The sequence below is a fragment of the Sylvia atricapilla genome, chromosome 16 (assembly GCF_009819655.1).
Source record: "Sylvia atricapilla isolate bSylAtr1 chromosome 16, bSylAtr1.pri, whole genome shotgun sequence".
Taxonomy (NCBI): domain Eukaryota; kingdom Metazoa; phylum Chordata; class Aves; order Passeriformes; family Sylviidae; genus Sylvia; species Sylvia atricapilla.
In genome coordinates, this window is record NC_089155.1 from 10,297,404 (window position 1) to 10,318,601 (window position 21,198).

The 21,198-nt window shown below is 47.0% G+C and overlaps 1 protein-coding gene across 1 annotated transcript in view; it reads right to left on the minus strand.

The window, feature by feature from the left end:
• Window positions 1–14,462: 14,462 nt before the first annotated feature.
• Window positions 14,463–21,198, minus strand: part of CDH4 (cadherin 4) — a 421,793-nt gene continuing 415,057 nt past the window's right edge. The window contains exons 14-16 of the mRNA XM_066330899.1: window positions 20,272–20,411; window positions 18,259–18,423; window positions 14,463–16,883 (exon numbers count right to left, since the gene is read on the minus strand). Coding sequence (XP_066186996.1) covers window positions 16,677–16,883; window positions 18,259–18,423; window positions 20,272–20,411 — 512 coding nt within the window. The 3' untranslated portion in view covers window positions 14,463–16,676. The remainder of the gene's footprint in view (window positions 16,884–18,258; window positions 18,424–20,271; window positions 20,412–21,198) is intronic.

Genomic DNA, 21,198 nt, shown 5'->3' on the forward strand with positions numbered 1-21,198 from the left:
TTTTTTTTTTTTGGTTTTTTTTGGTTGGTTGGTTGGTTTTTGGTTTTATTTTTTGGGGTTTTTTTTTTTTTTTTTTTTTCCCCAAAGGTGCAGTTTATTCTTTTCAATGAAAAGGGTCTGGAGGCTTTTTTGAGATGGTAAAAATGAGGCATCTTACAAAATTTCAGTGAGCTCTACCTCCCACCTGCCCTGCTGCTCCCTGCCTACGGTGGGCTGGTGCCTGTGTGAGGGAGAGCTAAAGGATGGTGATTCCTTTCTCCCTCCTCTCACTGCTGGAGGAGTGATGGGTTCTGCCTGGGAGAGCAGAGATTCCCAGCACCTGCTCCCTTTTGCCATTAAGTTTGTGGAAACTCCTCTGTCTGTTTATCTACAAAACACTTCTTGGGGTGGCCAAACCCAGATCTGAGCAAAGGTCGAGGAATAAAATCAGAGAGAAATTAGAGGATGCTGACTGCAAGCTGCCAGCTCTGTAGGAAATGCTCATTCAGTGTGTCCATGAGCAAATGTGTGTGTTCAGGAGAAACTTTTACCACCAGGAAAGCTCCTGCCAGGGCAGTTTTAGTGGTTCCAGGCAGCTCTTCCTGATGGAGCCCTGCTTCAATCCCAGCTGGGGAACTACTTTGGCAAAATCATTGCTAAACGAGGTTTTTAGCAGCGTGTGGTATGGAAAGCATCCAGGATCGTGGTTTTCCGAGGTAATAGCTGAAGGAAAGAAAAAAAAAAAAACAAAAAAGAAAAAAAATAAAAGTAAGACTGAGCTTTTGTTAAGTAATTAAAGAATTCCGGGTTCCTGGAAAGCCTCAGGGCTGTGCTTCTGTGGCTGATTGGAGTCTTTGTTTGCACAAGGCTGGTAAACAATTTGCAGTTCTTGGCAATAACCTGAATTATGTCCTACCATTAAAAAAAAAAATAAAAGAAGAAGAATCTGAAAACGCTGGGTTTATATCATTATTTCAGGGCAGGGAGAGGAATGAGGGAAGGACTTTTGATGGGCTGGAATTCCCTGAGGTCTGTGCAGAGACGCCCTCGCTTCTCTAGCTCCATCCATGGGATGCTTTTGGATAAATAAATAAAGTTCAGCAAGACCAGAGAGCCCAGGATTGCAGAGCACAGGAGTTCCTTCCCTCAGCCTGGGTTTAGCCATTGATTTAGGCATGGGGCTCTCTGCACAGAGCATTCATATGCTCCTGTGTACCCTTGGCTGTGCTCAGGAGAGATCTGCATGTGAAATCTCCTCCTGGAGCCTCTACACCCACATCCTTAATTAAGCAATGCCCCACGTTTCTGCTCTCCAGGATAAGTGAATATGTGCAACTGCAGTGCACAGGAGAGAATTTTTGCAGTGGTTTGGCTGTTTGTTTAAGTGAGGAGGAAGTTTGCTCCGTGGGTTCTCCTGACCACCAGCTACACTTGGTTGGAAAAATACATAAATAAAAGCAGGCTGCAGTTTCCAATCCGGGGTGAGCTGCCAAGACAACACCTTCCCTGGCACGTGGGGCCAGCTGCAGATGAGGGGGGCCATAGCCCTGCTCCCATCTCCTGCTGGCAGGGCCAGGGGTGGCCCACACCCTGTGTCAGCATGGCTTTGGGGATGCTCAGGGGAAGGGGAAATGGGGAAATCGGAGTAAAACCAGGAAGCACATGGAAAATAGCTTCTGTCTTGCCCAAGGCTCTGAGGGTTTTGCAGAAGAGGATAGGGAAGCACATCTCCCTGAGCTGGGGATGCCTGTTGGTGTCCCAGCCCTGCTGCTCCATGTCCCTGTGTCCCATGGTGCTGTCACCACATGGTCCCCACCAGTGCCTGACCTGCCTGCCATGGGGATCCTGCCTCAGGGACAGGATGGCAGGAGGACACTCACTGCATCCCCTTCAGTCCTGAAAATACATTGAGAAGCCTCCTTGGGTCCCTCCTAGGGGGAGATGCTATTAGCAGAGTCTAACATTTAAACTCTGTTGACTCTGCCCAGCCTTGGGTCAAGTGGGGTTTGACAGCGTGGTAAAGGACAAGTTCTCTATGGCCTTTGTGAAGCCACAGGAGGTATTTTTTTATTAGCCACAGCCACTGAGACTGGGAAAAAAAGCTTCTAGAAGAGGCCCCTTTTCTTGTTGTGGAGCAGGAAAGATCATCTGAATTAACATGAGCTCCTCGGCTATTAAACGGAAATTTTAAATGGGAAGAAAATTCTGCAGTGACTGCTAAACTGTGTGTCAGCAGAAAGGGGAAAAAGCAACGTGTGTCATTCCTATTATCATCTTGAAATCCATCTTCCCTCCACACGCCATGATGGTGGATAATCCCCCACACAGCTCCTGCATCGCTGATGTTCGCACAGGCAGGATTCCTGCTTTGGAAGAACTTTGCTCTGCATATCTTATCCCCCACCTCGAAGATATGGTCTGAGGATGATCAGAAATGCTGAACCCGCTGTTCCTGGTGGTGGAGTTTTGCCACTGGTGGCAGCAAAGTGGTCTCTGAAGTCCAAGGAGTCAGGAGATTGTTGGAATGCCGAGTCACTGCTGGAGTGTCCCTACGTGCCTGGCTGTGGGTTAGAGCTGCTGACAAGGACAAGGGGTGTTTTCAAACCAGGAAAATTGTGCCAAGCCCAGCCAAGGTGAGGGCAAAATGGCCAACGTGTGTACCCAGGGCTGCAGGAGCACATCTTCAAAATGAAGAAGAAAATCTGTGCCGCTTCTTTATTGCCTGTGGAAAAGAGAGGAGATCAGACAGGAATGCTGGGGCAGGATAAATTTTGCAACACCTGCACTTTTTAAACTCCTTGGTTGCACGGGATGTGACCAGATGTTTTGCTGTGGTGGGTTTAGGCGTGAAATGAAGCTGGTGAAGGGATCTCTACTCCCAAGATGGGGCTGCATCTCCTGCAGTTCTCCCTGGGGACAGGGACTTGGGGCTGTTGGTGACACAGCCCAGCTCCAGCTTCCCACCCTGTAGGGTTTGTCATGGTCATAAGCCCCATTAGATGGGGTGGATAGGCTCATGCTGGTGGGAATTTAAAACAGGTCATCACAAACGAGTGGAAATGCAATTAGTCAGCCTTGGGAATCAGCCATGGCCTGTCACAAGTCTGCTCTCCAGCACATGTCCCAGTGGGCTGAGGGAAGTGGTGGCCGTGATCTTGGTCAAAGCTTTGGTTTTCCAAGCCAGGCTTTGGTGTTTTCCTGGTGGAAGTGGGCTGTGAGTGCCAGGTGGCCCTCAGTGGGCAGGTTTGGGTACTGGTGTGTGTGCCATGGCTTTGCATGGACAACAAGTCCTGGGCTGTGCCAGAGGAGCTGGGGTGGGTTGTTTGAGGAGTTGAGATATGGGAATGAAATGAGTGGTGGAGAACCAGACCTTGTGTATGTACATCTTTTCATAGCGCATGGAAAAAACCCCAGACCAACTCCCTCCTTGAGAAAAAGAACCTCAGTACTAATAAATATCCCTCTCCAGGTCGCTATTCCACTTTGCCTGACGGGGAGAGGAGCATGGAGATGCCCAGGAGGAGAAAAGCACAGAAGGGATGTGATCCAGGGTGAAAAAACCCAAGCTAATGATGTAGACATTTGTGCAGAGGTTAAAAATGAAGCAATAAAACCTTTACACAAACTTCCAAATGCTCCAGCAGCCACACGCCTCAGCTCAAAGCCAGGAATAAATAAGGGAAGGCACAGGCAGGCAGAGGGAGGCTGATAGAGCCATCACTCCTCAGTGGCAGCCTGAGAAATATATCCCCATGGTGTCCCCAGAGCCACTGAGGGGAGGGAGTGGAGAAGTGGAGGCTTGGGGTTGTCCTAATGCCTCCTGATGGGTTTGAGTCATCCTCTGGGGAGCAGAAGTGATGAAACACGAGCTGCATTTGCCAGGTCCCTTGGGCTCACAGTCTGGCCAGCAGGGCAGCCTGCAAGGGTGGGGTTATGTCCTCTGGCAAGGGCAAATGAAAGCCTGTGTGTGGGGTGGAGAACTCACTGACCACCCTTTCAGGAAGTCTGCAAGAGGTGGGTGCAGGAGGGACGTGGGGGCTCTTTGAGCCCTGCCTTTGGTTTGGCTGTGTCTGGAATGAAGATGCTGTGGCAAAGAGCCAAAGCCCAGTTCAAGCCCAGCATTTCACTGGTCCCCAGCAGCTCTGCATTTGGACTCCCCCACAAAGATATCCACAGGGCAAGGAGAGCAAGGAGCAACTCCTGGGAGGACAGGGACAATGCCATTTCCCATTTCTCAAGGCTCTCCCCCTGTTTGCACTGACAAAAGGTTTTTCTTAGCTGTGTCTCTGATTAGTGGTGCTAAAGGCACAGCTAATTCATGATGAATTATCAAAGGCAGAGACTTGCTGCTGGGAATGCCCTTGGACTTCCTAAGTGGGTGCAGCCTCCCCACTTGCAGCCAGGAGCTCCTGCCCTCTGTGTACTGGGACTCCTGATTATGAGCCACATCCAGCACTGCTTGGAACCTTTGCTTTATAAATGAGTGTGGAAAAGGAATGGGAGTGTGTTGCAGCTTCCCAGGAAGATTTTCTGCAGCCTCTGCAGATGAACTCACTGTCTTCTTAGCTTAAGGCCTGGGTAAAGAACTAATTATTTGGACCTAAGCTTAAATCTGTATCCACAAAGATGGAATTGTGACTCTTGCCAGCTTCCCCTTGAGGATTGCAACCTCATTTTGTTCCTCGTGAACTTCTGCTGAGGTGTAAAATAACAACAATCTCGGGAGCTAAAATCGCTGAAGGATGGATTAAATTACAATGCAATCAGTCCAAAAGACCTTCTGTCTTCAAGGAGCAGCATTAGGCTGTCCCAGAGCAGGCAGCCTGTCAGGATTACCCAGCCCACTCCAACTGCTTTGTCTCCACCAGGAAACTGCATTTCCTGGGCATTTTCTGTTATCCTCTGCTGAATGCTCCTCAGGAGCCTTGGCATCACCCTGCCCAGGGCAGGACTCACTCTGAGAAGAGCTCTATAAACCCACGACAAAAAAAGGACAGATGGCAATGAATATTTTGAGGTCTGCAGCACATTCCTGGGGAAGGATTTCTTCTGACCTGCCATCTCTGTGCAGACTTTAAATCACAACTTGAGCAGCAAACCCGGTCTGGGGTCTGTTAATATGTGTTTGGAGAGGATTTAGCATAGCAGGACTCCAATCCCCACTGAGATTTTCGAGAATAAGCTCCTATAAATAACTAGGATGGAGCCCATGGGATGATTTTCAGACTTTTGAAATACCCTGGGCATGGCCTGGCAGCCCTGGCACAGCTCGGGGTGCAGCTGGGGAAGCAGGAGCTGCCTGGCTGGGACTGACCCTGCTGGGTCCTGTCCTGCTCCCCACCCTGCTGAGCCCTCACCCCAGGACACACTCCTCCAGATGCCCTGTGCCACCACATCTCACTGGCAGGAGGAACAGGGCTCATTTTGGGACTCCAGGCACCTGGTGGGATGCTGGGCAGTGACCTCACAGCAAACCAGGCACCCCACAAGTGCAGGTGCAATGGATGTGCAGCTCCTCATGGCTCCCTGCAGCTGGCTGCAAGGCCCCTTGGAGGCTCTATCCCTCTTCAGGGCAGGTTTAAGATCTCTTTTCCTGCCTGAATAAAGGTAACAAAAGATGAAGGAGCTTAATTATCTTTTCTGGCTTCGTCCAGTTTAGTTTCCCTTTGTCAACGAGTTCAACTGTTTCTGTGGAGCAGGGGGAAGCAGGGGAGGGGGATGCAGGCAGAGCACAGCTGCTTTTTCTTAAGAAACCCTGCTAAAAAGACATCTCCTTTCTGCAGATAACCCAGTATTGCCCTCTGCTCCATGCCCAGCCTGCTGGGAACCTCTGTGTTGTCAGGCTGTGCTCATTAGGATGCTGTGAGAAAAGCAGTCCTGGAGGACCCTGCTCTGCTACTCCCCTGCAGAAGGTAGGCTCAGCCTGGACCTGACCCTTTGCCTGCTCACCTAAGCTGCTCTTAGGCAATGAAATGTGGAGTTTCTCTGAAAAGCAGCCCTCTTCTGCTCAGGCTGGAGTCTATAGGTTGACAGCAACCTTCCCCTAGAAGGAGGGAGCCCAAACTATGGGGACAGAGGTTCCATTTGCAGAGGGTCAGCACAGCCAAGGAACTCCCAATGACTGCACATAATTTCCAATTTGGTTGATGCCTCAGTCGTTGTTTCTTTGATAAATCTGGATGAAAATATTTTGATTCTTTTTTGTTTGTTTGCTTGTTTTAGGGTTTTTTTTAAATTTGTGTTGTTTCTTTTTGGTGGTTTTTTTTTTTTTTTTTTTTTTTTTTGTGAAGAGGTTACTGCGCTGAAATAGATTTCTTTGTAAAATGTCAAGTTAAGCAGGTCCACCCCTCCACTCCCCTGCACACACAGTTCCCTCAGTGTCACCAGGGTCCTTTCTGCAGCTGCAGAAGTATAAGAACAAATGGGAGAGACAAGCATGAACAGAAGCAGAACAAATGGAAAAGTAAGATGCTGAGTGAAAAATTTAGAGAAGCATTTTAAGCAAGGAAAAGCTTGTTCCTTTTCTATTTGTTCCTTTTCTATTTGTTCCACGCCCTGGAAACGAGGCACTGCCTGCTTGCAGGGGGCTGGGTACCTGCAGCAAAACCCTGCTCTCCATTTGCATGTTTCCTTGCATTAAGGCAGAGAAGATGAGAAAATGCTTTTCATCAGAGGCACTTAAATAGCAGGATTCTCCTGTACAAACATGTTTTCCTGCCCTGATGTACTCAGGAGTGTGTCTTAGCCAGGGCTTGGGGGCTGTGCACAGCACGTGGCTGTGGTGGCATCCCGCACTGGGGCAGGAGGTAATGAGAATTTCTTGTCAGACTTGTCCCAGGTCCCCTGAGCCAGCACAGCCGTGGTACTGCAGCGATGTTTGGTTGTTCTGGGATGGATATTTGCTCTTGGCTTCATGCCTTTTACAAGAGCACAAATGTAATGTCAAAAGAAACCACTTTGGTAATGTACTTAGAAGTTAAATATTTTATACAGTGCTATAGTGATGTGATGTATTTTCCTCCTGACATTGCTTTTTGCCTGAGGTCTGGAATTTGGGATCATCCATGGGGCTGGATTCCTGCATCCTCTGTGGTGCCTCGTGTGCCTTTCTCACAGGGTGCTGAATTCCTTTCTGTCCCTACAAAAGGCTAAAAAGCAGCTCAATTCCAGTTCCTGGCAAAGGGTGAATTCTGATTATCCGATGGGCATTGTTTGAGCTCTCAGGATCGATAGCCCTATATTAAAGCAAGGTACTCACTCCTCAAGGCACAACGTGAGAGAAGATTTGTGATGATAAATGTGTGTCAGTCTGTGAGCTGGCTGCCAGGACCTCAGCTGGGAGCAGCGAGGAGGCACAGGGCAGGGATTGTGGATACCCAAATGTGGATATCTGTATGTCTGATTTGCACTCCAGCCCAATCAATATGGTTTTCACAGACCAGGATTAGTTGGTCTTTATCCTCTGAGGTGACTCAAGCTACTTCATAAAGTAATGAGTTTGGCTATAGGTAGCACAGGTTAATGGCATGGTTGTTATGTATTCAGTTACAAAGCTTCCATGTGGCCACAGGTATTATAAATCTGGTTTATGAAGATTGGGAGTATCAACAGAGACCCAATTCTGCCTTATTCCTTCTGCAGCCTGCCAGGGATTTTTGACAATCCACTTTTAACAGCTTCCAGCACAGGCAGAGAGAGACTTCATCTCCCTGAGGAAAACTTCTGGGTGAACACCAACTTGTTGGTTTTTATTTGCCAACATTTGTGAGTGCTTGGAGGGTAAAACAGAGCCAAGATAAGCACATGCCAGAGGGACTGTGTTAATTCTCCAAACCAAGGTAGGTTTGAACTGGACACACCCAGCCCAGCTATCTGTCCTCCCCATCTCACCTCCAGCTAATCCTTCTGCCTGGTGCCCAGCTCCGTTTAGCAGCTGCTAAGCATCAAATGAAGATTCTTCTGCATTTTTATTGCCAGATCTAACTACAGGTTTTTAAAGGTGTCAGTTAAAGGCCAGCTTCAGCACCAGGGAAGTTCGTGGCACAGGATCCTGCTCACCAAGGCAAACGAGGAGCTGCTTACACAGCAATTTAATGACTAAAAATGCCTCAAATGGCAGCTGCTGCTCCAAATACACTTCTTGTAGGGTCAGTGTGTGGTTTGGGGCTCACAGCCCTGCACACAGTGAGAGCCTGGCCCCAGGTTGTGAATTTCCAGTTAACTGGGGAAGGACCATTTTCCTTTGGCTGCAGGTGGAAATGACCCTTCCTAAAGCCACTGATCACTAATTAACGCAAAACCTCCAAGCAAAGTTTCCCATCCAACCCTGTACACTGAGTGCAGCTTACCAAGGCCTCCAGGCATTCCAACAAAGGTTTGGGGTCATTTGGGTTAGGCTGGCTTAAAATCTCCCTTTACAAGGAGGTGGATGAAAGGTGTTGATGGAGATGTCCCTCCTCCCCAGTCCTCTGATCTCCATCCAGAAGGAGATGGATGAGGGCAGCAGCAGGAAGGGCAAACCTTCCAGCAAGCTCTGGCTTTTCACAGAACCCCAGGGGTAGCCAGGAGGGTGTATTCAATTTGGATCTTTGAGTCCTGGCCAGGGCAGGGGGCCCCTGTCACCAGACTGGAGCCCTGTGGGGGGACACTGCCCTTGTCACTGCCACCCTCTGCTGCTGCTGCAAAGAGCACTGCAGCAACGAAAGAGAACAACAATATGTTCTCATTAAAGAAAAGAAAAGGAGGAGGAGGAGGAGGGTGAGGCGAGGAGCAGGAGGCATGGATTGTGCTGGGGCGCTGAGCGCAGAGCAGCCGTAATTAATCATGGTCAGAGGGGACTGGGAGAAAATCCTACAGCTCTGTCGGGAGGAAGGGTTTGCTGCTGGGAAACGATGCTGCTGCCCATGTCCCAGGGTGCCTGTGCCTCACTCTCTGCTCAGGGCTGCTCCAGGGAGGGATCCCCAGCTCCCAGGCTCAGGTTTGGGCTCCCCTCCTCTCTCTGCTTTGCACTCACATCCAAATCCTGAATGTCTCTTAAAGTCCTTTTCCCCGTGCAGATCTGCCCCGAATGGGAACAGAAGACACCACAAATAACAACTGGAGCACTGCTAAGGCCATCTGAGCAGAGGGCAGTGCCTGCTGAAGCCCATCCTCTTTGGGTGCCCTTGTTTGTCCTTTTCCTTTCAGTTTATCCCAGTATTAGGAGGGATGCTGCTCCTGGAACTCCTGGTGCTGCTGTTGTGGCTGCAAGAAGTGCTGGGAGTGTTTTCAAGTGAACTAGTTAAGGGAGCTACTTAGCTGGGCATGGGCTTCCCACAGCTGTCTGTACATCCCTGTCTGTCCCATCCTGGTCTTTGGAAGCATTTTTGACCCTACTGGTAACAATAAATGCAGGGAAAGAGGCTGAAGCTCAGACTCAGTCAGCACCAGTCCATGCTAGTGCTGGGCAGAAGGGATGTGCACACCCAGGGACTGTGAAGGTGAAGGTGCTCACCATGTCTCAGTGCAGCTGAGCATATTTTTCTTTACATGTGCAATGAAATTGCCAGAAAGGAGGTCTTTGGGCCCTTTTCCATTTTAATTTTTTTTTTTTTTGAGCCTAGTAAACAGCTTGGCCAGTGATTAACAAAACATTTCACCTTCCCAATGCTGCTTCTCCCTCACCCAGGGGCTGTTCTGATAGTAGTGCAGTATGGCATACAGACTTAGGGTTGATATTTTTTTTGTAGTGTTTCTTCTGCCTGTTAACTGAGTTTTTGGCTAAAAAAACCGCTCTGTATTTAATAAGAAATTGCAGGAGGGATTGGCAGGAAAAGGTCTTGGTAATGCAAAGGGTTTAGTTTGGAGAACAAAGAAAAGTTCAGTTATTTCATTTATTAAAAAAAATTCATAATCCCTGTGTGCTTTGGTTTGATTTGAACCAAATTCTATTTCAAATTTGGGTATCTGACTTGGGAGAAAAACCCCAACCCAAGAGCCTAGAATATAGAATAACAACTATAATAGTAATTGTTGTTATTTTTTAATTTTGGTACAAAAGTCCCTGGATTTAGGGGAGGGCAGCTGTTTCCATCAGCTTAGGAAAACTATTCACATGGTCAAAGTTAAGCATGCAGCTAAATCATTTGAGGAACAAGACTTTCTGCAGGCAGATAAGAGCCTAATAACACGATGATGAGAGCCCAGCCTTCCACTGATAGCAGAAACTAATATTTGTGATGCAACAGCCTTGCATTATTCAGTAGTTAAAGATAATTCTAAGAAACAGAACAGCTTGAGAATTAGCAAAACTAGCAATAAAATATTCTTAGCTGACTCTGGGGGGAAGTAAATTGCCATGTACAGGATTTGCATTCATCTTAATGTTTATTAAAAATGAGACAATGCTGCTTTCCACGCACTTGGCCAGAACAGCTCCACAGATCACTGGAGTGTGACCTCCTGGCCTCACTCAGCCTTTGGGAACTCGTGGCATGTGTGGGTTGGTGTTGGGGACAGTGATGGACACCCAAGTGTCCCCCTGGACAAGTGCCCAGGGCACCGTGAGGGAAGGATGGCTGCCAGCACGAATTGCTAATTGTGTGCCCAATTGCTAATTGCTAATTGTGTGCCCAATATTTCTGCTCAGGCCAGCACCAGGGTGTTTGTCCCCCCTCCCAGGGGTGAAACCAGCAGGGAAGAGCAGCTGAGGAACAGCAGGAATGTTGTCCCTGAAGGAGATGTGCTGCTGTACACAGCAACACTGACATGAAGGGTTTGCACACTCACAGCAGCACCTCCAGTCCTGCCTTTGCTCCTGCACTTGCAGAGAAGGGGGAGAAATACAACTGGGAGAAGCAAGTTCAGGTTTCCTCTGCAGGCCACCAGCTGGCCCAGGGTGCTCAGAGTCATTCCTAAAGAATTTTCTGGGCCATTCCTGTTCCCTGGCAGTGGGCAGGTGGAGGGGCTGGATGCCCTGATGCAGCAGTCAGGGGTGATGTGTTAGCAGCAAGTAACGAATGTGCTGGAATTGTGCTAAAGCACAAAGACCTGATGGTGCAGGAGTGAAATCACCTCATTTCATACAGCTGATTTGCACCAACAGCTCAGTGCAGCAGAAATGGGTCGCTTTGGGATGTGGGAGGAACCTGCACCACCTCATCCATAACCCAGACAACAACAACAGAGGGGAGCCACGCTCCTGCCTTTACTGAATGCACATTTCTGCAGGAGCACCCAAGATCTCCAAAAAGCCCACTGATACCTGTGCACCTGGACCCTCACCTCAGGCAGACCGCCCCTTGGTGGCTCACTGTAAGAGCCACAAACAGTGACTGAACTGGGGTGGACATGTGGGGAAGGAAAATGAAACAAAGAAATAATAATAATAATAATAATAGTAATAATAAAGCAAGTGAGACTATTCAAAAGGGGGACTTTATTTTTATTACACTGGAGCCAGGCGTCAGTGCGCCAGTTCAGCTTTGATACACAATAAATCAGCAAACCTGTCACTCAGTTTGGAAACCAAGATTGCAGTGGCACTAAAAACACATCGAAAACATTTACTTTCTTCCCTTTTTTTTTTTTTTTTTTTTTTTTTCCCTCTTTAATTTTTGGTACAAAAATGGTACAAACAACAATACAAAATATTTGTGCTGTCGACGGTTACAAAAAAAGGTTTTTGAACTGGGTTAACGGACGCAAACTTTTGCTTTTTGCGCTTCAGCGTGAATACAGCAGAACAGCAGAAGTCTTCCTCGAGAACAACCACAGTCATGCGGGCTGCTACACAGCTTCTCCATCAGAAAGGAAACATGCAAAATCATCATTGAAATAAATTAAAAAAAGAAAAAAAAAGAAAAAAAGAGAAAGTGCTCCAATTATACATCTATATGTTGTTGTTGGGGTTTTTTTTCCTCCTATTAGATTTGTAGCTTCAAGCACTAACTACATTATGTACACTGTGTGTGAACAGTTGTATGTGGGGTTGGTGTGGATTGGAAAGAACTTTTATTTTCCCCATGAAACCAAGTTAATTTGTGTGGGAGACACCTACATTGTCTGGCTGCTGTTTTAAGCATTTGCATTCATTGTGACACAGCATTCCCCCCCCCCCCCACCCAATATTTTTTTCACACTTAAAATGAAGAGCTCCAAAAGACATCACAAATAAAAGTTCTGTATTTTACCTTTAATATGTTGTGGGTTTTTTTAATAAGATTAAATAAGTTGCAATCTTGGCATATTGTGTGGTGCAGACGCTGCACTGACCATTGCTGTTCTTCAATGCCCGAGTGTCCACCCTAGTGAAGCAGTTACAGGTGACACAGCCACCTCTGACACTCCACTGCAGAAGGCTGGATTTGGACCTGACTCTCCCTAAAAACCCACAGGGAGCAAACTCCCCATCACCATCCTACAACTGCCAACGGCATCGCCTGGTCCAACAAAAAAGGGGAAAAAAAGGGAAAAGAAAACACAAAACCAGAAGCGAAACCATGACCAGAACACAGGACACCTAGAACAGACTTGCCTATTTACTGTCATTAATTACCTGCTGAATCTCCTCCTTGCCTTGCAAAGCATTTCTGTGACTGATGCTGCTCCCAGTTTTAGGCTACATGATAAACAGACCTGCAGGGCTGTGGGTCATCTTCTGCTGGGGGTGGCTGTGGGTACAGCAGTGACACTGTTTCTGCACTGTCCCTGGCTTGGGGATTTGCAATCCTCATCCTTAGGAGATAGGGAGGCCACCAAACATGTCCAGTGCCCTGGGAACTCGCTGTCCCCATCCCTTAGACAGCAGGGAGAGCTGTGGTGTGTCCCCTGGCAGTGCTATGGGGTGGGACACTGGTGTTTTAGGGACAGGATCTCCTCCACCTGCCTGAAAGCAAGTCCTTCCCCACTGCCTTGTAGGGTACAAAGAGTGGGGACCACTTCTAATAGTTTAATGTTTTAGTTTAGATTAGTCAGGGAACAGGGACTCTGCTCTCAATGCATTAACCCCTCCTGTGGGCTCTCAGAATAAACAGCTCCTGCAGGCTCAGTCAAAGGCTTCTTTGCCTCACTGCAGCTCCTTGTAAGTCACCATCACCTCCAGCTGCTACTGGTTGTCACCGTGTCACATCCATGAGGATCAGCGGGGGACACTGATGGCAAAGTCACCTTGTCAGTGGGACTCCCTGGATTAATGTAGATTTTCTTAGCTGGGTTACAAACCATCAGTAACACTAGCAAGCAAAAAGGTTTGTAAAAAGTGATCTGTTTTCAGTGCTGGATGTGCCCCTCGCTTACCTTCCACCGGTCCCACTGTGAGAAAAGGGGCTGATGCTGCTGCTGCTGCTTGTAGGGAGTAAAACTCAGAGAGAGAGGATTCAGGGAGGAGATAGGGGAAGAAGAAAATGAAGAAGAGGAGGGAGAGGTCCTGCAGAGGGAGACTAAGCAGAACTGGGTCAAAACACAATAATCTGGTTGGTTTGATTTATAGGCTTGTGGGATTGGAACGGCTGGATTGCAAATGCTGCAGAAAAATAAAATCCGCTGATTTAAAAAAAAAAAGTCGCCAATGGAAACAGGTTGGTTTATTTTTAATCACTCGAAGAGTTTTGTTTGACTGAGGTTGCATAAGTTTTCTTGAAAACCTGAAATGTTTGGACAAGCTGAAGTCAGACAACATCCCCTTCGTGGCTAAGTGGCTCCTTTCACCGCTGGGGAGAGTGTGTGCTGCTGATGGTCTGGAGCTGCTGTCCCACATCCCTGCCAGCCCCTTCCCTACCTGGAATCCCTCATCCCAGCCAAAGCCACAGCAGATGTTAAGCACCAAGCGCTCTGGAGCAGGGATTGAGCTGCTCTCCTAGGTAAGCAGTGCCAGGTGGATGGCGAGGCACAGCTCACAGCAGAGACCTGGCACTGCAGGATCCACATTCCAGGAGCCCCATGGAGCTGGCGGGCAGCGGCACCAACCCCAGGGATGGAGAACCATCAGCGTCACCTGGCCCTCGAGCTGAATCCTTCTCCTGTGTCGGTGATGAGGCTACGGCGACGGACACCAGCAGCAAGGAACACCAAGTGCATTTTTATTATTCACTATGCCTGTGCCCAGGCAGCTTCTGCAGAGGTGCAAAGCCCTGGTGGTGAAATATTCCAGCCCGTGGCTTTTCCAAAAGAAACAGGGAAGAATCAAGAGTGTCATGGGTAAGGAAGAGAGGCTGCGGGGCCGTGCAGCCTCTGTGCCAGGCAGCTGGGAAAAGGGGCTGTGAGGGTGGCCAAGAGTGGTCAAGAGGAGGGGGATGGTGCATGGCAGAAGCAAACCAAGACTTTTCATGGTGGTATCACAAGACAACTGAGTTCACAACGATGAAATGGAAATCTGGAAGAGTGCCAGGTGCTGCCAGCCCATGCCTGTGGCGTGACAACCTCACCGTGCTGCTGCCATTATGCCATCCCTCTCCTCTGAGGTCCACACTATTGCCTCTTGGTCTCCTCAAGAACCATGGGTGAGAGTGAGTTTGACAAACTGACCCATTGACTGACCGACTGACCGATCAAGACAAAAAGAAAGATCTCACCCTTGGTAGTGAATAACATCCTGGTAACGCTGAAGTCCCCTTGGGCAGACTTTTACCAACATTCCACTTCATACAAGACACATTTCAAATGCTCATTAATTTACAGAAATTGCATTTTATAGAAAATATGATACAATGAAATATAAAATGCACTAGGAGCATTTCAAAAATCTATAGAGACGATCTTGCAGCCCAGTTTACCCTCTGAAAGGCGCCCACTCATCACCGCAAGCTCTCGTCCTCTCATTCTCGCTCTCATGTGCACGCGCTCGCTCCCCCCGCCTCCCCCCCTTTAACTCTTAGCATTCAACTTGAGAATCAATAGAGATATCAAAAAAAGCGTGATTATCCCCTGGATAATCACCTTCCAATACTGTGCACATTCTTGGATTTAAAGGAAAATATATCTAAGCACTTTTACAAGTTTTAGCGAACCCACTGCAAAATCGTCTGCAGAATATAAAACACAGGTAATCCAAGATTTCATAGCACATTAATTAAGTGGCTCATAATCCATTAAATGTGGTTTATATTACACATCCATGCAGTCTAAATCATTTTACAAACATTAGACATAAACCCACTAGTCCAAATCAGTAAAGGAAAAATGTAATAAAAAAAGCTAATAACTATTTGTTATTGGTTAAACTGACCCTACATATAAACTAGGTAGTTTGCTACCATTTATAATACTGATGTTGAATTATGCCTGGATGCTGCGAAACCTCTTGCTTACTTGGCAATGCTTGAGAATATTAACCACAAGATACTTAACAGGCCCTCGTTGCACTTCTTCTCCAAAAAAACACATTTACTACAGATAGCAGCGCCTACCCATCGAATAGAAAGGACACACATTAGCTGAGTTACACGATGTTGTTGAACTTTGGCTACTAATGCTCCAAGGCATTAATGTGGTACTAGACTAACTCCATTAGTTAGGGATGGGAGAAGTGTGGGTAACCTGTCCCTGTCCTCGGCACTGCCTCGGCGCCGCCACACAAACCCTGCCTCAGCCCAGGAGAGCAGCACCAGTGCTGGGCATCCTCAGGGATGGGGGACACCAACTCCATCACCTCCTCCTCTTCCTCACCCCACTGGTGTGTCCATCACTCACGAGGTCGTGGGAGCCAAAACACGGCGACAGCAGAAAAACAAACAGATGGGCCTTTGGTCATGTCACGATTTACTTTGTAGGGTTTTAGGCAAGGGCTGTCGGAGATTTCTGTTGCAATAACCAAAGGCTTTATCAATGCTATAGTTCTATGCAGCTACATTGAGTGTGACCAGGGGCCAGCAGAGCCCTCTGGTCAAGTATTTTGCATCTGATAACACTGAATTATATACAACATGATGACTAATTCACCACCTGCTGAGGCTTAAAGATGGCTGTTAAGATTTCGACTCAAAACATCTCCCCCCCTCCCCACCCCCCATCCTCTTCCACCCCAGAATGAGTCACCCCTTTAAAAAAAAAAAAAAAAACAACAACAAAATTAAAGGAAACAAAAAAAGGCAAAAAAGAAACAATCTCCACAGTTCCTTTTTGTTAACTCCTTCCCAGCTAGAACTGGCTTAGGGTCACAGGGAGTGCTGCCCAGGATGGTTGTATGTTTGTTTTCATCACTCCTGAGATTGAAGGGAATCTGACACATGCACCAAAAGGCACTTTCAAATATATATATATATATATATATTTTAAAAACAGTGCTTCTGTTCTAAGAAATTCAAGTTAAGACAGAGTGCCTTTCACTCTCTTTAGTCATAAAGCAGGTAAACGAGCAATATCCCAGCTGACATTAAAAAAAACAAAACCAAAAAAACCCAGAAAGAAACCTGCAGCAGAGACAAGTGTTCATGCGAGACAGCTCAATATTCTAAGAAAAAAAAATACAAAGAAAAGAAAGGAAAAAAAAAAAAAAGAAACCTCCTATACCACCACTAAAAATAACAATACAGTCAGCAGGGGATATTAATTAAAAAAGCTGCCACATCTGTACAGTTCTTGCTCCTGCATCGGCTCTTTTTGTTAACGTTGTCTGTGGGTTTGTTGTTTGCTTTCCTAAATTTTTTTTTCTTCTTCTTTTTTTTTTTTTTTAATTTTTTCTCCTTTTTTTTTTTTTTTTTTTCCAGTAAGATGAGGTCAGTTTAATCTTCCTCTCCTCCCCCGTACATGTCCGCCAGTTTCTTGAACCTGGGCCCCCAGTCGTTCAGGTAGTCGTAGTCCTGGTCCCCAGAGCTGGAGGAGTTGAGGGAGCTGACGGAGCCGGCGGTGGAGCCGCTGCCCTCGTAGTCAAACACCAGCAGGGAATCATAAGGTGGGGCTGTGGGGTCGTTGTCTGCTGCACGAAGACCCTGGAAAAGGGAAAACACAATGTTGATACCCACCACAGCATTTGGGCTGGGCTGAGGGGATGTTTGGGACCCCTACAGCAAAGCTAAAAGGGAAAAACGAAGATCCTGGGGCTTCCCGGATGCACCTCTGGGTAGAGACCTTTTCAGCTTTTCCCCAGCAGAAAACCCAGTAACTCTCCCAGTGTCTCTAAAAAGAGTCGTTATTTCCAACTGTTTGCTTCCAATGATCAGTTTCTAGATCTGGAAATCTTTCTGTCCTGGCCAGCATGGCCTTTCTGAGGTTGCCTGCTGAGATTTCCAGCTTAGCCAATGAAAGAAAAACCAGCACCCTTCCTCTCCTACCAATATTTTAATTCTGATGATTTTTATTCCTACAGGAAAACAAAATTAAAGAAAAAAAAAAAAAATCACTCCCGGCAAAATTCCGCAATTAGGACAGACGTGGGGTGTGGAATCCTGGGCAGAGGGCTGGGGAGCAGAGCTGCTCCTGTGTGGTGTGGGCAGCAGTGTAGGCAGGCCACGGAAATGGCCTCGGGATATGGAGAAAAAGAATTGCTTTGCTGCAGAGCCCAGCGTCAGGAAAAGCCGGGTGGAATAGCCCTGCAATAAAGCAAATGTTCCACATTCCCACCTCCAGAAGCCCTGGCCTCAGCCTGGGGAGATGGAACTGGTTTCAGCAGCAGGGGTGTGTGTAAGAAGAGCATGAGTATGGATGTGTGTAAATGTGAGTGAAGGTTGGGCAAAGGGACAAAGGAAGAAGGGATTTTAATGATGAAAATGAGAAAAGCACAGCAGGAAATGCATGTAATAATAGAATTAAATGGCTGTAACATTTATTTTTCTGGCTTAGGAAATGGATGGTGTGCTTTGTCTCGGAGGAAATAATGCATTGATTGGTTTGTAACCACTCAATCACTCAAAACTAAAAATGAGATAAGAAATACCAAATGGATAGATATTTGTACAGGCAGATAAAGGAGCAGTAATCTAACATAAAATGAAGAAACCCTCTCTGATCTGAGCCTCTCTGTGCTGCAAACTCTTTGAGGCTTTACACCAAACAGAGCTGGAGAGGAAGGCACAGACTGCTGAAATAATTACAACTCCAGGAGCCACAAACGGCTCATTCTGCCTGGGTGCTAAAAAGCACGGAATTTGTGACACCCACAAGACAGAAATCTTGGGCTTTTTGCTGGTTCAATGCTTTCATTAGGCCAAGCCCTGCATCCTTTGCTCATGCCAATCCCTTCCCTGGCTGGCATCAGACTTCTGCCATGAGCATTAGCACCGCTCGGTCCGTGCAGTCAGGGAAACCTGACGTTAGCTGGCTGCTCAAGCTTTGAAGATGTGTCACAGAACCCCCTACAGAACATACCTCATTAATAAAATCACCAATATCCCCTGGATGTGGGATTACTGGTCTTATAGGATACTGTGGTTCAGCACCAATAGGTCTTTCATCCACCCTTCTGACTCCAGGTGTCTTGTTCAGCACGTGATCCATGGTCTCTGGCTGCTGGAGCTGGCTTAAATCGTAATCCTGTGACAAATGGGAAGGCACAGTGTGAAACCCAGAGCTTTTCCTTCAGATCACCCGCCCATTCAATGTGCAAACAAGTCGAGGGCTCTAATTCTGTTTCAGCTGAAGTCTGATAGCAAATCTTATCCCTGGGTATGTAGCACTTCCATCGAAATTACAGATGAACCTGACCTCTGAGCAGCTCATAAAATTGACCTCCTAAGAGTGTATCTTATAGGTTAAATCTTATAAATTATTTAAGTATTTAAATACTTTCTGAATATTTCACACAGCATCTAAATATCTGGGATAAAACCCTAGCTTTTGTTTGTGTGTGCATAGGTGTATACATAACTTTTTTGACAAAATACACATTATAATGTGGAGACACAGTGTTGGTAGACGTATTATTGCAATTACATTTCTACAGAAGTAAAAACATTAAAATGCGTTTTGCATTTATGCATGTAGGCTTTTCAAAGTAATTATGTTCTTTTTGCTTGTGAAAAATCCCAACAGAATAGGTTTCTATCACAAAATGAGAACCAGGTAATATTTCATTAAAAATGTATTCATGTAGGTAATGGTGTTTTGCTGCTCATCCTTTGCTGTTATTTTTAACGAATCCTTCCTAAAATATTTAAGCCTACAGTGTAGTTGCCTGAAACCTGATACTTCAGCTACTTGGAATGCTTAGAACAGTGTTTCTACCAGGAAAACTATCCTCGTGCTCAGGTGGGGATGACTGAATCTCCAGGAGCAAAATTTATAAGTAACTTGACAGCGACAAGACAAAAAAGAAATGTTAATTGCAGGATTTTTTCTGTGGAATAAGAACTTTCCAAGGTTTGGGTAAACTCAGGCCTCAGAGTTTGCCATGGCAGCTCTCACCAGGCTCATCCACTTGCCTTCGAAGGTCAGTGGGACCTCCACGGCAGGATGTGCTGCAGTGGTTTTGTGGGATCCCTAAGCACTGGCCTGGAACCACGCAGTCCAATTCAACAAGCAAAAATAAAGCCATTACACAACGTACAGTCACATAATTTGCATGAACATAATATTTGAGAGTGTCCTGGGCTTTTTTACTCATGTTTGGCAGGAGTAAAAAACTGGCGACTTCAACAGGAGTGACCAAACTTTGCTATTTTAGCTGAGAAACTGGGCACGGAGCAGTGGAAAAGCATCTCCCAGGAATGCAGGCCAGGGAAAGTTTTCATGCAACATCAGCACCAGTGTCTGTAGGAAGAGCCACTGGAGGAAAGCTGACGTGTTCAGGCAGCCTGTGGCTCAGGGCTCTGTCACCCAGCAAAGCTTTGCCACAGCGCGCTGCATGGTGAAAGAGAAAATCCCCAAATCTCTTCAGACATTTCTCACAAACCATGTCCAGAAATTAAAAGAAATTAAAGGCACATTAGAGACGATTAAGTAAATGCAGGGAAAGCCCACAGAAGCTCAAAGCCCAAGCAAACCAAGGCAAGAGACTGCAGCCACAGGGTTGGGCAGGGCAGCAGCTGCTGGCTGGTTTTATGAAGATCTCTAGTAGAATACACAATTTTTATGACTTAAGTAAAAGAAATACGGTTTGAACACGAGTGTCAACTGAGTGATTTATAGTCCTTCCCCCAGAATCTGCCTAGGGGGTAGAAAAACCCCTGTGGCCCTGGCCTTCTGGCATTGTCCTCCTTGCACAGGAGGGTGTCCCATTAATATGCTGAATCTCCTGGACCTACTGGCTCTCCACCACATCAGGGAAATAAATAAAGCCGCCTGGTCATAAATAAAGGAACACAACCCTTTGCACGTATTTTACTAAAAACAATATGGTTTCTGCCTTTTGGAGAGCCCAGATTGCACAGGGACTCTTCTCACCTGATCCTCCTCTCCACCTCCTTCCTCATCATACTTGAGGATGTTGTCCCTGACGTCATCCTCGGGGTCGATGAGCAGCTGCTTGGTGTGCCGCTCCTTCTCGCGCCGCTTCATCCACACCACGAACAGCAGGACCATGGCTGTAACGGGGGGAAGCTGGGTGAGCTGGGAGCTCCTGCAGCATGAGGCCAGCCTCAGGATGTCCTGACACCTCAGCTACCCCTGCACACTGCAGAGAACCTCACCGGCTGCTGGCAGGAGGAGTAAAATGTTAACCTATTGCATGGGCTAATTTTTAAAGGAGAGATCAGTGAGAGCTGTAAATACTGTGACGGATTCCCACTACAAGCATTTCTTTATGTTTTAAATTCCATCACCGATGCTGATTGAGCTGATATTAATCAGGAGTGAAACACACAATCAAAGGAGAAGAAACCAAAGTGTGAAAACTGCAGCTTCCTGAAAATATTTGATCTGAATCCGGAGTTTTCAGGATTAAATTTCCACCTTTATTTGACTCAGGGGCATAAAGACGGAGGGAAGAGAGCTGCAGAGAAGGAAACAGGTGCAGACACCCAACATTTGTGCACAAGGGGCTGTTCCAGTAGCCTGGCACAGGTTCAGCCCATTCAGGTCACCAGCCCTGACTGTGACAGTCTCTGCTGTTTCCTGCAGTTGGCCAGGCATGACTGATCTGGGGAGGATGCACAACACTGGGTCCTGTAATCCAATTTGGCCTCCCTCATATTCTTCTTTGGTCCATGAGGGAGGCTCTTTAGACTTCTGAGATCAGATTAGCCAGGACATTAGCACATGCATTTGGCCATCGACTTGGAAAGCAAACCTCAGACATCTGAAATCCTTTCAGAGAGCAGGGCTGGCTTTCCAGAACGAGGGAGAGCAAATCTGGTAGCACACAGCCAAACT